This window comes from Podarcis cretensis (assembly GCF_951804945.1).
Source record: "Podarcis cretensis genome assembly, chromosome: 3".
Classification (NCBI taxonomy): Eukaryota; Metazoa; Chordata; class Lepidosauria; order Squamata; family Lacertidae; genus Podarcis; species Podarcis cretensis.
The window spans coordinates 10725777-10740509 of NC_137172.1; the positions used below are offsets into that span (position 1 = coordinate 10725777).

General features: G+C 46.8%; 2 protein-coding genes across 6 annotated transcripts in view; one reads left to right on the forward strand and one right to left on the reverse strand.

Moving 5' to 3' along the window:
* Positions 1–14733, forward strand: part of FANCL (FA complementation group L) — a 53660-nt gene that overhangs the window by 34187 nt on the left and 4740 nt on the right. For all 4 annotated transcript variants that reach the window (XM_079968938.1, XM_079968937.1, XM_079968935.1 and 1 more), the window contains 2 exons: positions 13388–13538; positions 14314–14397. In XM_079968938.1, the coding sequence (XP_079825064.1) occupies positions 13388–13538; positions 14314–14397 (235 nt within the window). The remainder of the gene's footprint in view (positions 1–13387; positions 13539–14313; positions 14398–14733) is intronic.
* VRK2 (VRK serine/threonine kinase 2) overlaps positions 1–14733 on the reverse strand; it is a 95714-nt gene that overhangs the window by 7591 nt on the left and 73390 nt on the right. The window lies entirely within an intron of this gene.

A 14733-nucleotide genomic window follows, 5' to 3' on the forward strand; every position in this document is an offset into this window, starting at 1 on the left:
ATGTGAGCTGCAGTCAGACAACCAGTCTACATATTGTTTTTCATTACTCACAAAGAGAGAGAAAACAGTGAAGTCTTTTGAAACCATCAGCCAGGACATTAAGACTCAAGGGATAAGCCCCGATATGCTTACAATTCTATATTGGAATATCAGATTTGTAAAATGTTGGGTTGATTTCCTCGATGCCTTCGACATGTGCTGTGTCAGGAAGATTTGGGCACCACAATGTAGGACAGAGTCTCCAACAAAAATGTGCTCTCCCAGGCCCACATTTCCAGCATGTTTGCACTCCGTCTCAGTGATGTCTGCACTGGCTTAGTCATGTCCACAGAATGGAAGATGGCAAGATCCCCAAGGACATGCTCTGCGGGGAGCTGGCTTTAGGTCTGTTGGCAGATCAACTCTGTTTTACAAAGATGTCTGCAAGTATGACATGAAGGCTAACAACGTCAGCCCAGTTGTGTGGGAATACCTTGCAGACAACCACAAGGCCTGGAGAAAGACAGTCGGGCCATGCATCCAGAGGAGGAATGACCTCTGGGAGGAGTGCAGAGAGAGGAAATGTCATGGTGCATCTGCAGCAGCACAACCGGACACCTTTGTCTGCCCCAGCTGCAACAAAATATGCCTCTCCCATATTGGTCTCTACAGACACGGCAAGCTTTCAACAGTTTGATTTCACCCTCAAAGAAACACTCTTCCATTGTCTCCCAAGACAGACAGATGCCAACCAAACAACTGTACTGGAAACATTAAACTGCCAGGTTTTTGTGGTAATGCAATCTGCATCTGCATAAGAAAACTGCAAATGATTTTTTCCTTGTCCAATATTATTCACAAGTACAAACAGCTGGACTTGCCCCTTGATTCTAAATGTCCAGGTTGATGGTTTTGAAATACTTAGCTGTTTTCTCTCTCTTTGTGAGTAATGGAAACCAATATGTAGACTGGTTGCCTCTTGTTCTAGATATTTTGGGTATTCAGCATGCATGTGCTAGTTCTTGATAGGTATTTACTTCTTACATCTGTAGGTCACCCTAATGAAAACATTGACAAGACCCTTAACTCAAACAGTGCAAGTGTCACTGTTAGAATACCAGCACACTCTTGTTAAAGGGAATGTAAATAGATTTCAGGTACCATAATTGATTTCCCCCACTAACAGCTGTTTCCTATTTCATCTTCTAGTACTTTTGGACTTTAAGCTTGATGGTGGTCCCCCCACCTCTTTTTTTATATAATAATAGACATGGCTTTATGGCATCTGTATTAAAAATGGGTAATTTTCCTTATGGTCCCTGTCTTCCTGCTGGGTTGATAATGTTTTGATGTATTTTTCTTGTGCTCTGATGAGAGGTCTGCTGCTGCTGCTCTGACATATTCATTTGGATGAATAATTATAACGTGCACAATGTCAAGCTGAAGATGGTAGGGTTTTGTGCGTCATGACAAGCCTAGTAGCCAGTGCAGGTGTCTCACAGCATGATCAGTAGCAGCCAGTGTATTCTGGCTCAGAGGAGACATTTTAGAATAGTCAGAAATCAGCACCAAGGGCAAGGCGGCTGCCATTGTTTCATGTGCCAAATAAACCAAGAGCTTCCCAATGACAAGTGTGAGTACATCTACTTACTTCAGATACATACTTTATTTTTTTTTCCTAATTAGCCTGATAAATTTGCTCTCTACTCAGTTTTTGCCAAAATATGCAGTTAAATGCATATATTATTCAAGGGACCTTATATTAAAGCCCTCCCTTTTCCTCTGAATTTTTAGTTAAAGTACATATCCAGTAAAATATGCGATGTAGGATCTTCAAAATAAGCCTGGTGTATTTCTAGCTTCTATTGCTAAGCCTGCAATGGAATTGTGGAATATTGAATCAATAAAACACACAAAGGCTTGGATAGTTGACAAGGGGAGTTTTTTAAAGATTTCAGATCTGATGCTTTTTTTTTTCTTTCGCTGGTGGATATATTGGAAGAATCGGGAGGGGTACTGAAGAGGGGGTTCAGCTTGAGTAAATGACAAATGGAAACCATTTTCCAGGCAAATCTGAAAGAATCATAAATTACTAGGAGAAGAGACCTAGCGGGTCATCCAATCCATACCCCTGCTGTGTCAGAACCTGTTCACTGCAGTGCATTTTTCTCATGTTTTTGTCTTAATCCTCCAATCAATGTAGTGGATATTGCCTAGCCTAGCAAGTCTTTCCCTCCATTATTTAGTTGAAAGGAATTTAAATTTCTTCTTAAGTTTTAATCATGAACACTTTCTCTTAAGTTCTGTAATTGGGAATCCAGAAGACGTATTGCAAATCACTGAAGCATCTAAAATCTGTGTATTTATGTTGTAAGATGCAGTTTAAAACTTGCAGATGAATGTTGCCAGGATGAACAACTGCATCCCTTAAGCCATAACAGGTTTTTTTTTGGGGGGGGGGGGGGAACCTTGAGAAAGCAACAGGGAGAGAGCAAAAACTTTAGACACTCTGCTACATCATTTCCTCTAAATAGTGAATTCAATTATTAGTCAAGTAACTGATCAGTTTGGAAGCAAACTTTGTGCTTCAGGTACTTGCTATGAATGCAGAAATAAATAAGTTTGTAAATGAAAAGAAAATGAATTTTTAAAAGACCCCAAAAGCTACCTGACAAAAAGGCGTGGGAGACGCTCTAAAGATACCAGGTCGGAGGGAGACTTGAGTCAATTGATTGCCTGTAGTTGAAGTAAGGAATGTGAGAAAGTCTATTGAAAAACACCTCTCCTTGCCCCTCAAAAGTAGGACAGTATCCTGAAGGGTTGGGGAGGATGCATGCCATGAGACTTAAAAACAAAATAAATGCCCCTTTTCACTGTCCTGCAATGTTTTCTTTTTCTCTTTCTCCATCTTTTTCTACTCACACTTCCAGTGGGGTGGGGCTGGCAATCTTCTAGTGCTATATAGCACAGCAGGAGTACAAGAAAAGTGCGAGGAGGTGGTCACACATTTGAACTTCTCTGCAGACAGCTGCACAGAACATCTAGTTGCTTCAGGTAGAAAACCTGGGGTTGGAACAGGGCTAAAAGTGCTTTACATGTGAGTAACATGTGGATAGCGCTAATTTCTAAATATGGGTATTTGTTGAATCTCTCTCTCTGTGTCTTCTCTAACTGTTAGTTGTCTTGGGACAGAAGAGATTAAGGTATGAATATACTCTGGCTTCTAGCGCCGGTGAGGTCACCAGGGGCCAGTGGGAGATAGCACTTCCTGGCCCCATCAGCTGTGTAGTGAAGGAGCAGCTGCTCCAGTGCTTGCTTATAAAATATTAGGTGCCTTATATTTGTAATAATTATTACTAATGTCATTTCTATGCTACTTTATACTTTTAAGAAAAAAATCTCAAACCAGTTTACAACACATTAAAACACTAAATAAAACAATCCCAAATCACTGGAAAAAGTCAAACATAAAGTACACATTCAAAGCAACATAATTAACAGGAAACTTATTGTCTTAAAGATTTCAAATAAGTGTTAAATAAGGAATAATTGAAAGTGAAATGGTGCAGTTCGCTTTTCTTGCTCAGTTCCGGTTTGCAGTGGCTCAGCCACTCCTAAACTGAACATGATCCTTAAGCATGCCTATATTTCAATAGATGCCAGGATTGGAGATCTAAACCCAACACCCCACCCCTCTGTTCTGAACAGAGCAGAGGTGCAAAGAGCTTCTGTCTTTTGAGTGATGGTGGCTGGTACAGATGCCCTTTCCCCGTGCACCAATGACACACCCTCAAATTTCCAAATTTGCCTTTTGGTTCCTAAAAGGCTCCATCTTACAGTACCCCGGAGATGGTGATGAAGGACAGGCAGATGTATATTTCGAAGTTAAAATGCTTGCTTCCCTGTGCTAATAGAGGGCTGGGGGAAAATAAAAATGGGATGTGCTTTTCTTTCAAACTCTCCAGGAACGTCTGTGAGTCCCAAGCAGCACTACAGTCTGGAGCCCTTGAAAGAGCACTCTTGATGGGGAGCTGGAGATAATTAGCAATGTTTTGTTGTGGATCCTTGCTTGTTCATATTTGTCAGGGCTGCCTCCAGGTCCCAGCTCACAGAGGACCAACGCTAGGCTGTAGTTATGTACAAAAGTCTTTATTGAGATTCAGTTTCCATTTTAAAGCCGCAGCGTGCAGCTCTACGTCTCGACCTTAGACCGGCGAAGTCCCGTCTGAGTCTCCTCCCCTTCCACACCAGTTTAAGACTCTTGCCTTGCTCCACCTCTTCCTAAGTTCCTTTCTCCTCTGGGCCCTCCTGCCCGCTAGGGTCTCATCCTTCCTGGACTCCTCTGACGCTGACCCTGACGATTCTTGCCCCTCCTTCCGGCGGGCTTTAGGACCTGGTTCCCTATCCGGGCTACCTTCTGTGCCGCTCGCCTGTACCTTTGAACTTGGCGCGCGCGCCCAGCCTGCAACTTTCCTCTTGACCGTTAACTCGCTTTCCGATGGAGGCGTGGTCAACCCTGACTCATCTTCTCTCGCTGGTGGTGCATATGTGGGCTCTGACACCTGGGACTCCTCCCCCCACTACGCTCTGGTGGGGAAGCTGGTCCTGATTTCTAACTGCTGCTCTGGGAGTCCCCGCTGGCCCCTTGCTTCTGGGGTGTCCCCCTTGGGTCGCCCCTTGCCCTGCCCATCGGCGCCCCCTTCTGTGAATCTTCCGATTCGCTGGAGAGGCTCATGGAATCTATCGGGCTGCTGTCATATTCTCCTACGCTGCCCTCAGATTGCTCCCCCTCGCTCTCCATCTCCTCTCCTCCCTGCGCTCCCGCTGAGTCCCTGACATCCATCCCCCCTCGAAGCCCCCCCTTCCCCCCTCCCCCTCTTCTGGCGTGGGTTCCGGGTGCTCCAATGCTGTGGGGGTGCATGCCGGATACAGGTCTTCCCCCCTGGCATGCTGCCAGTCCGTGACGGGTACATCGACGTCGCTCTCCTCCGCTTCCATCTCGTTGCCGGCGTGCTCGAACCCAGGATCCTCCCCCACCCCGTCCATGCCCCCTTGTTCCCCCATTTCCTCTGGGGAGTCTGCGTGCCAGGGCCCTCTGAGCAGTCTCCTGCGCCACTCCTCCTCGGGTTGAGTGTCCCACCAATAAGAGCGTTCCGCACCCAAGTCTGAGACCGACCCCTCCGGCGAGGTAGTCTCTGGAACCGTCTCCTCAGCCGAGGAGAACCCCTGAAATGTACTGGCTGAGAGTGTGGGGGTGAAAAGATATTCGTCAAAATAATCCTCCGGCATGGGCCTGTGTGGGAAGAGTGCGTGGAACTCGTCTTTGAGGTAGTGCTCCTCCACCGCATAGTACGGCACCCAGCTGTTGGCGCTGGCCGGGGCACCTTCCCTTGCGATGAGATATTCGACTCCCTCTTCCCCCCCATCTCGAGTCCAAAATCTCCGTCACCTCGTTGAGTGGCCCCGCCCTCGGCGACCCCCCTGTCATGGGTGCATCTCTACGCGGACTGGGAGCTGTCCCTGGCTCCTGAAACCTGTGAGGTGCCTTGTAGGGCGTTAGCACCGATCTATGAAAGACCGGGTGCATTCTGGAACCCTCCGGTAGTGTCAAACGGAAAGCCACTGGGTTGATCTGTGCCTCGACTAGGTAAGGGCCCAGCTGCTTGTGTCCTAGCTTCTTCTTAGCTAAGGATCTGGCCGGCACTGCCTGGGCCGCTAACCAGACCCAGTCCCCTACCCGTATGTCCTCCCCCACTCTTCTGTGTTTGTCTGCTTGCATCTTGTATACGTGTTTTGCTAGGTCTAACTGTCTACGGAGCTGTTCATGGACCTCCTGTAACTCCTCTGCCAATGCCTCTGCCCCCTGTGGCTCCCCCTCCCCCTCTCTCTCTAAGCCCGGGAAGGTCCTGGGATGTCGCCCGTGGTTGGCGAAAAACGGTGTCACCCCCGTGGACACGTGTTGTGTGTTGTTGTAGGCAAACTCGGCCAGGGGCAGGTAGTCCACCCAGGTCGAGGGCTGCTGGTTGGCGTAACATCTCAGGTACTGCTGCATGACGGCGTTGACCCTCTCCGCTTGTCCGTTGGTCTGCGGGTGTCTTGCCGACGCTAGGTTGACCTTGACGTTCAGGATCCCCATCAGCTTCCGCCAGAAACTCGAGATGAACTGGCGCCCCCGGTCGGACAGGATAGACCGTGGCAGGCCGTGTACCTTGAACACGTGGTCTATGAACAGCTTGGCTGTCTGTTCCGCTGTGGCCACCTTCACACAAGGAATGAAGTGCGCCATCTTGGTGAACATGTCGACTACCACGAGTACTGCTGTTTTGCCCCTCGAGCTGGGCAGGTCAGTGACAAAGTCCAAGGCTACCCTCTCCCACGGTTCGGACGGGGTCTGTAGCGGTTCTAACAATCCCGCCGGCAGTCTGTGTACTGGCTTGGCCCTTTGGCAGGTGTCGCACCTCGTGACGTAATCCGCGACTTCTCCCCGCATCTTGGGCCACCAAAAGTCTCTGGCTACTAATTCCACCGTCTTTTCCTTGCCGAAATGTCCGGCGCTGGGTGCGTCGTGTAGCTGTTGCAGTACTGTCGCGCGGAGTTCATCTCCCGGTATGTAGATGGCCCCCTTGCGGAGGAGCAGTCCGTCGCGTATCTGGAACTCTTCGTCCTTTGCCGTGCCGCTGCGCACCTCCTCCATCTTGGAGCGCGCGAAGGAATCTGTTCGCAGCTCGCGCCGTATCGCTTCCAGGTCTACGGTGGCTGAAGCGCATGCCCACGCCTTGGGTGCGAAAATGTGTTTGGCCGCTACCGGTGCTGCTTCCTCCAGATACTGCGGCTTCCTGGATAGCGCATCAGCCATGATGTTGTTGTCTCCGGGGATATATTCTATCCTGAAGTCGAAATCCGCAAAGAACTCCGCCCAGCGGATGTGTCTCTGGTTCAGGAAGTGCGCCGTGCACCAGTACTCCAGGTTCTTATGGTCCGTGCGAACTTGCACCGTGTGTTTGGCTCCTATGAGGAAGTGCCTCCACGCCTTGAAGGCTGCATGAATGGCCAGCAACTCTCTGTCCCAGATGGTGTAGTTCTGCTCCGACTTGCTGAGTTTCCTGGAGTAGAAAGCACACGGCCTCCAATCCCCTTGCGGGTCTTGCTGCAACAGGACTGCCCCCACGGCTCTGTCGGAGGCATCCGTCTCCACCCTCATGGGTTTGCTGGGGTTCACATGCAGCAGTTGTTCCTCGGAAGCGAAAAGACGCTTGAGTTTCTGAAAGGACTGCTCCGCCTGCTCCGTCCAGATGAACTTCTTCTTGGAGCTGAGGGTGTCCGTGATGGCCGCCGTCTGCATAGCAAAACCCTTGATGAACTTGCGATAAAAGTTAGCAAAGCCGACAAACCTCTGGACCTCCTTCCGATTGCGCGGGCTCTTCCAGTCCAGTACTGATCGTACCTTGGCGCTGTCCATGGCGATTCCCTTGTCGGACAGCTTGTAGCCCAGGAAATCCACCTCCGTCATGTCGAACTGGCATTTCTCCAGCTTGGCGTAAAGCCTGTGCTCCCGTAGTCTTTGCAGGACTTCCTTGACATCTCTCTCGTGAGCCTCCTGCGATTCCGAGAAGATCAGAATGTCGTCCAGGAAGCAGACACACTTCTTGTAGAGGAGCCCCGCTAACACGTGATGCATGAAGGCTTGGAAGCAGTGGGAGCCATTTTGTAAACCGAAGGGCATAACCCTATACTCATAGGTGCCCAAGGGCGTGAACATGGCCGTCTTCCACTCGTCGCCCTCCCGCATGCGTATAAGATTGTACGCCCCTCGTAGATCCAACTTGGTGAAGATGCGTCCCTTCCTCACCGTTGCGAGCAAGTCGTCGATCTTGGGCATCGGGAAAGCCGTGGGCTGAAATCAACTACTAGCCTCTTCTGGGGCGTGTCTTTTTTCTTCACAAAGAACACAGGACTGCCCCCCACTGCTTTGGATTCTCGGATGAAGCCCCGCTTCAAATTGTGATCTATGAACTCCCTGAGCTCTTGCAGTTCGTCTTCAGACATGGAGTACAGTTTTCCGGTCGGCAGCGTTGCCCCCGGCAGGAGGTCAATCTTGCAGTCGTAGGGTCTGTGGGGAGGCAGCTTGTCTGCTTCCTTCTCGCAGAAGACCTCCAAAAACGCCTTGTACTTGTCGGGTACCGCTTGCAGCATGCCCAGTTGTAGCTGTGGGTCATCCTCTTGCCCCTTGTCCTCCTGGTTAGTCATGATGCAATGTTCTGTGCAGTAGGAGGAGCAGAAGGTCAATTTACGCTGGTACCATGCCAATGCCGGGCTGTGCCTGTCCAACCAGCTCATGCCCAACACTATGGGCGTGTCTGACAGGTGGGTGACGTTGAAGCTGATGACTTCGCGGTGATTTCCAATTTGCATCACCATTGGTGGCGTTTGCTGTACCACCTGTCCCCCCAGCAATTCTCTTCCATCGACTGTCACTACCTTCAGGGGCATCGCGGCAGGCAGGAGCGCTATGTTATGTTGCTTGATGAAATCCACTCCTATAAAGTCTGCATTGCTACCAGAGTCAATGGTAATAGGGACTTCCATGGTGAGCCCATTGGGAAGCTGGAATGTTGCGGTGAGCTGCACCACTGGTTTGGGCGGGAGGGGGTCTGTGGGCTGTAAGATTCCTGGGGACTGCTTCACTGATTCGTCTGGCTGGGCCCCAGCGGCTCTGCTTCCAGCCAGACTTCGTCGTTTCCCTGCTGCGGTTCCCTCTGCTGAGCTGCTTCTGTTACTTTTGCTGAGGCTGCATTGTGCTTGCGGAGCCTCTGGGGGCACTCTTTTGCCATATGCTGAGCACTTTCACAGATGTAACACTTCCTGTTCCCTCTAGGAGGCTTCACCTTGGCTGCTCCTGGTGTGAGGGCTCTGGTTGCTGACTGAGCCTTGGCACCACCTATCTCCATCGGCTCCTCTCCCCCTCCCAGTGGAGGCATGGATTGAGCGCGCGCTGAGTCTCTGGGAAAGAAAGGAGGTGCCCTTGCTGGCGTGCGTCCCCAACGCCCTTCATCTTTGCTCCAGGGACGTTCTTCTAGCCGCACACCAATCGTCAGCGCCTTCTGGATCACTTCTTGAGTGCTCCGTGGTCTCTCCCCCCTTGCGATTTCGTCTTTCACAGCCCCGTTTAGCCCCTCCCAGAAGAGGTCCCTGACGGACGCTGAGTCTTTTTCCCATCCCAGCGCATTGACCAATGCAAAAAAGCGGGAATGATATTGCCTTACAGTGGCTCTGCCTTGTTTCAAACCGTGAATCTCTTTTCTAGCGACATCCACATCTATCTCCGATAAAAAACAATCGTCCATTGCCTTAATGAAGGCTTTTGCGTTTTGGAGGGCTGGATCATTATCTCTCCACAGATTGCGCAACCACGCTTTAGCTTCTCCATGGAGATGCGTTAGTATGAAGCCTACTTTCTCCTGCTCATCTCTAAAGTCCTTCTCCAGCAACTTTAGCGCAAAAACTACGTCTGCTCTGAAGTTAGGATATTGCTGCAGACTCCCATCGAAATGCGACACCAGGCTCCCCCCTCTCTTCCCGAGCCCGATCCCTTCCGATTTGGCTCCTGGTGGCCCCTGTTTAGTCAACATTTCCAACCTGGTTTGCAGATCCTTGCAGACAGCATCTGATTCCTCTTCTCTCCTCTTTGCCGCTCGTATTTCTGCGTTAAGTTGTACCACGGCATCTTGCAAAGCTGCCAGTCGTTCTTCTGTAGTCATCTTGTGCTGCTTTTGTGAGCTCGCGAAGCACCAATCTTCGCCCCTCGCTGCGTCCTCTCACGTTGCGAGGTTCTTTGAGTTGAGACGGGACTTACTGTCAGGGCTGCCTCCAGGTCCCAGCTCACAGAGGACCAACGCTAGGCTGTAGTTATGTACAAAAGTCTTTATTGAGATTCAGTTTCCATTTTAAAGCCGCAGCGTGCAGCTCTACGTCTCGACCTTAGACCGGCGAAGTCCCGTCTGAGTCTCCTCCCCTTCCACACCAGTTTAAGACTCTCGCCTTGCTCCACCTCTTCCTAAGTTCCTTTCTCCTCTGGGCCCTCCTGCCCGCTAGGGTCTCATCCTTCCTGGACTCCTCTGACGCTGACCCTGACGATTCTTGCCCCTCCTTCCGGCGGGCTTTAGGACCTGGTTCCCTATCCGGGCTACCTTCTGTGCCACTCGCCTGTACCTTTGAACTTGGCGTGCGCGCCCAGCCTGCAACTTTCCTCTTGACCGTTAACTCGCTTTCCGATGGAGGCGTGGTCAACCCTGACTCATCTTCTCTCGCTGGTGGTGCATATGTGGGCTCTGACACCTGGGACTCCTCCCCCCCACTACGCTCTGGTGGGGAAGCTGGTCCTGATTTCCAACTGCTGCTCTGGGAGTCCCCGCTGGCCCCTTGCTTCTGGGGTGTCCCCCTTGGGTCGCCCCTTGCCCTGCCCATCGGCGCCCCCTTCTGTGAATCTTCCGATTCGCTGGAGAGGCTCATGGAATCTATCGGGCTGCTGTCATATTCTCCTACGCTGCCCTCAGATTGCTCCCCCTCGCTCTCCGTCTCCTCTCCTCCCTGCGCTCCCGCTGAGTCCCTGACAATATTCTTTTTTAAAAAATGCAACTAAATTTCCCCCCGTTTATTTTGTATAAGTTAGCTTTATTTGCAGGTATAATAATAAATCAGTTGGTGGAATCCAAAGATGACATTCTATATGCAGAATACATCATCTGCTCCTGGAAAGGCTTTTAAGTTGCACTAGATCATTTTGTGATGAAAGAGAAACTAAATTCTGCTGGATGTTTGGGAATTGGTAGCATTATTTTCCTTTTGTTTGTACTATTGGGACTTAGTCTATGCTGCTTCATTTTTAATACTGTATTTGGTGATTGGTCATTAGCATCACATTCGAAAGGATCTGGGAGAATGTGATGGTAACAACCAATACCAAGATGAAGGTCTACCAGGCTTTATGGAAGTGAGAGATGTTGAGCATCACATTGCAGGACAGAGTCTCAAACAAAGATGAGCTCTCCCAAGCCCACATCCCCAGCATATTCACACTTCTTTCTCAGCGACGTTTACGCAGGCTGGATCAGGTCCACAGAATGGAAGATGGCAGGATCCCCAATGACATGATTTCTGTGGAGCTGGCTTCAGGCACCAGGCCTGTTGTCTGACTAACTCTGCATTACAAAGATGTCTGCAAACGGGACATGAAGGCTGGCAACATTAAACCGCCTTGTGGGAATCCCTTGCAGATGACCACAGCACCTGAAGACAATCAGTCAGGTCATGTATCCACAGTAGTGACCAGATGAAGAATGACCACTGGCTTGTGCATCTGTGCAACCGCATACTTTCATCTGCCCCAGCTGCAACAAAACATTTCTCTCCCTTATTGGTCTCTACAGCCAGCAGGAGTAACTCTCCAACAGTTTGACTTAGCCCTCGAAGGCACACACTTCCATTGTCTCTCGAGACAAATCGATGACATCCAGTGGCTCATACCAGAGTTTCACTGTAACTTGTCCATCTAAAATCACGAAGCGGCAGAGTCACTCTTTATTCCTTTACCAAGTATCTTGTCACAGATAAAAATGGAATCCATGCAAATTGCTTAAAGGGGAAATTATTTCTGAACATTTCCTGGTTGAAGTGTAAAATGGATGATAAATTCCTCCATGATTTGCATGACAAAGTAATGCAGCTGATTTTCAGATAGAGATTTAGATATGCATATGGAAAGTCAGTTGGCAACATCAATGAAGCATGCAAATAAGATCAGATGAGCAGATCACTTTAAGAAAAGATTTGGCCACCTTTTAAGGAACATCATCGAAAAATTGCAATTAGTATTAAAATTAATTGGATTTCAAAATGTATCTGTGAATTCTAATCCCTTGATGTTTCTTTATTTCTACTGGAAACCCTTTGAATTCCCTAAAGATAAAGATAAAAATGATTATTAGAGGATTTATCTGTATGTGATGTAGGGAAATGTGAAAAATCAAAATGGAAAGCATCTGTTGCAAGTACCAGAAAATTATGCTATTAATTTAAGTGTCATCAGAGCACAAAAGATCACATTCCAAGACAGTGTGAAAATTATTAAAATACTGGAAATAATAGTACTTAAGATGAAGATATTATGCTCTAAGATCTGGTTAAGTGACTGACACTATTATATCACTTCAGGTATTATAAAAGTAACAAAATGCTTTTAAAGATAATAAGCGTTACATTTTGAGATTGGCAGTATTCACACTTTTCTGCTTAAGTGCTTTCTCACTTTAATATAATTTAATAACAGTAGGGGGAAAATCCAACATTTTCTTTCTCAAGCTCTGCCCTTACTTTTTAATTTTTTTTTTCATGTAACAACAAAAAACGGCATCTAAGCAATTTTTGCAACACCCAAAACTTCATTTTTGCCTTTTGACACTGGTTAAAAGACCCATATTTGTTCGTTACTCTTAGAAGATATAATAATTTCAGTTCATGGTGCTTTAGAATTCAATACCACATAACTCTGTTAAAAATAATAATACCACACACCTAAAATACCTTGCTGCTGCTGCACTATAATGAAATATATATATATATGTATAAACTCTGACATTATACAATTTGGTGATATACGGGCTCTACCAGATGTCCCTGCTAATTCTGCCAAAGGACCCTGGGGTCTCCCAGAGTCTAATTTAAAAGTGTGTTAAATGTAACAGGAGAGCAACCACACAAGTTTCTCTCTCTCTCTCTCTTCCTGCTGAAATGTGAGTCAGCAGTTGGTTCTTAGCACACATTTTAGTTAGGTTCCCCCCCCCCAAAAAAAAACCCATTATTGGCAGAAGATTATACTGGATACAGTTGTAACGGGATTCCTTTAATTGCAGCATATTTCTAGGCTTCCTGGTATTCTAAATCACTTGATGTTAATTCTGTTGTGCTGTATGTGTTAGAGGCCTTGCAATGCAAACCTGATGTTCTCAGAGGTAAATATCAGATATTCTTGGTGGTGGTTTTTTTATTGACCACTGAATCCATTTGTTATGAGTTAAAAACGAATTTTAAAAATAGCTTTGAGAAATAAGCCATGTTTCCCCTGCTTTCAGCATGGAATACTTTGTATTGGATTTTTTTTTCTTTTTTAATAGTTTGAAAGGTGACTCATAGCATAGCTCAAAAATGCAGCATTTGTGTGGCCTGTTCAAAACTCTAAAGTGTTTTGGGGGGAAATTCCAGTCTTTTCTCCCCCCCCCCCTTCCACATATTTTACTGTTGGATGTATGCTAGACTTTAAAATGTTGGAACAGGCTGTTATTAAAAAGCTATTCTGTATTGCTGTTGGTAAAGTGCCATCTATAAAATTTGTTACAATTTCCTTCTCTCTCAGAGCTCCTTATTAAGCATTCACAGTCAGTTCTTGGCAGCATTAGAATCATTGAAGGAGTTTTGGAATGCTCTAGATGAAATTGATGAGAAGACCTGGGTACTTGAGCCAGAAAAACCCACACGGAGTGCCACAATGCGAAGGATTGCCGTTGGTAAGAATAAAAAGGACAACTTCATGTTGACTTCAGGTTAATGGAGATCACAGAAACGGAAATGCAAGACGTTTAAAATTATTAGTTTTCATGCGAAAATGTGGCTTTAAAACAGAACACATTGATTAATATCAGCTATTAAATCTGACATCGTTTCACGAACAGTGCAGTATCAAATCACAATGTGTCAGAATTTAGATTGCAAGTTCCTCGACTAACTTTCACGTCCCATAGAATTCAGTAGCATAACCATCCCTTGGTGTTTAGATGGTGCATGCAAATGTCACAGCAAGTGCTGTCACAGGAGACTCGTTGCATGCCTCTTTCAAGATTCTACCTGCCTTCCATAGCTTTTTTTGAACATGTGAATTAAAAAGTATTTAACTTTTTTAAAAAAATACACCTGCTATTTGAATAATTTGGTGGCATTTTTTTTAATTGATTAAAAGTAGTTTTAATCAATACCTCTGACCAATGAAGCAACTAGCTAATGTAAGCCTAATGAATAAAAAAACATGTTCTAAATAAGAAGTGGGAAAGCAAAGCATGTGAAATGGATAAAACAATTTGAAGCTAGTAACTTTCACAGTAGCAAATGTTAAAACTGAAGAAAAGGTCTGATGTATTGTTTTTAGAAATGACCGGCACAATGTCTTGGGTTCAAAGCTTAAACTAAGATTGCTCTTGCAGATTCCTTTTGTGTGTGTGAAGTATAGTTGAGTAAGGATGAAACTATATGTAGTTATAGCTCTGTTCATCTACATGTCTGTTCCAGGAAACAACATTTCAATTAATATAGAGGTAGATCCCAGACACCCCACCATGCTTCCTGAGTGTTACTTTCTTGGAGCAGACCACGGTAGGATGACTCCTATTTAAAAATCCATTTTGTCAATCATAATAGCTTTTCTGTCGCAGTGTATATCACTTTATGCTTACCGCAGGTTAACTTTATACTAAATTGAGTCTACTTGTTTCAGGCAGACCAAGCTAGACTCACACCATTGACCTTAATTTTTTGAAAATTGTGTGTGCGTGCGTTGCTCAGAAAAACGTTGAAGATTCAATACATTACAAAACAATTTTGCACTGTTTAATATATTGCCAGTCTGTTCTATAAGATGAATTTAGCTACAGAAAGGTATACTGTGCCCCATGTCTTATTGGTGGGCTGCATGTCAGTTCTCAATCCATT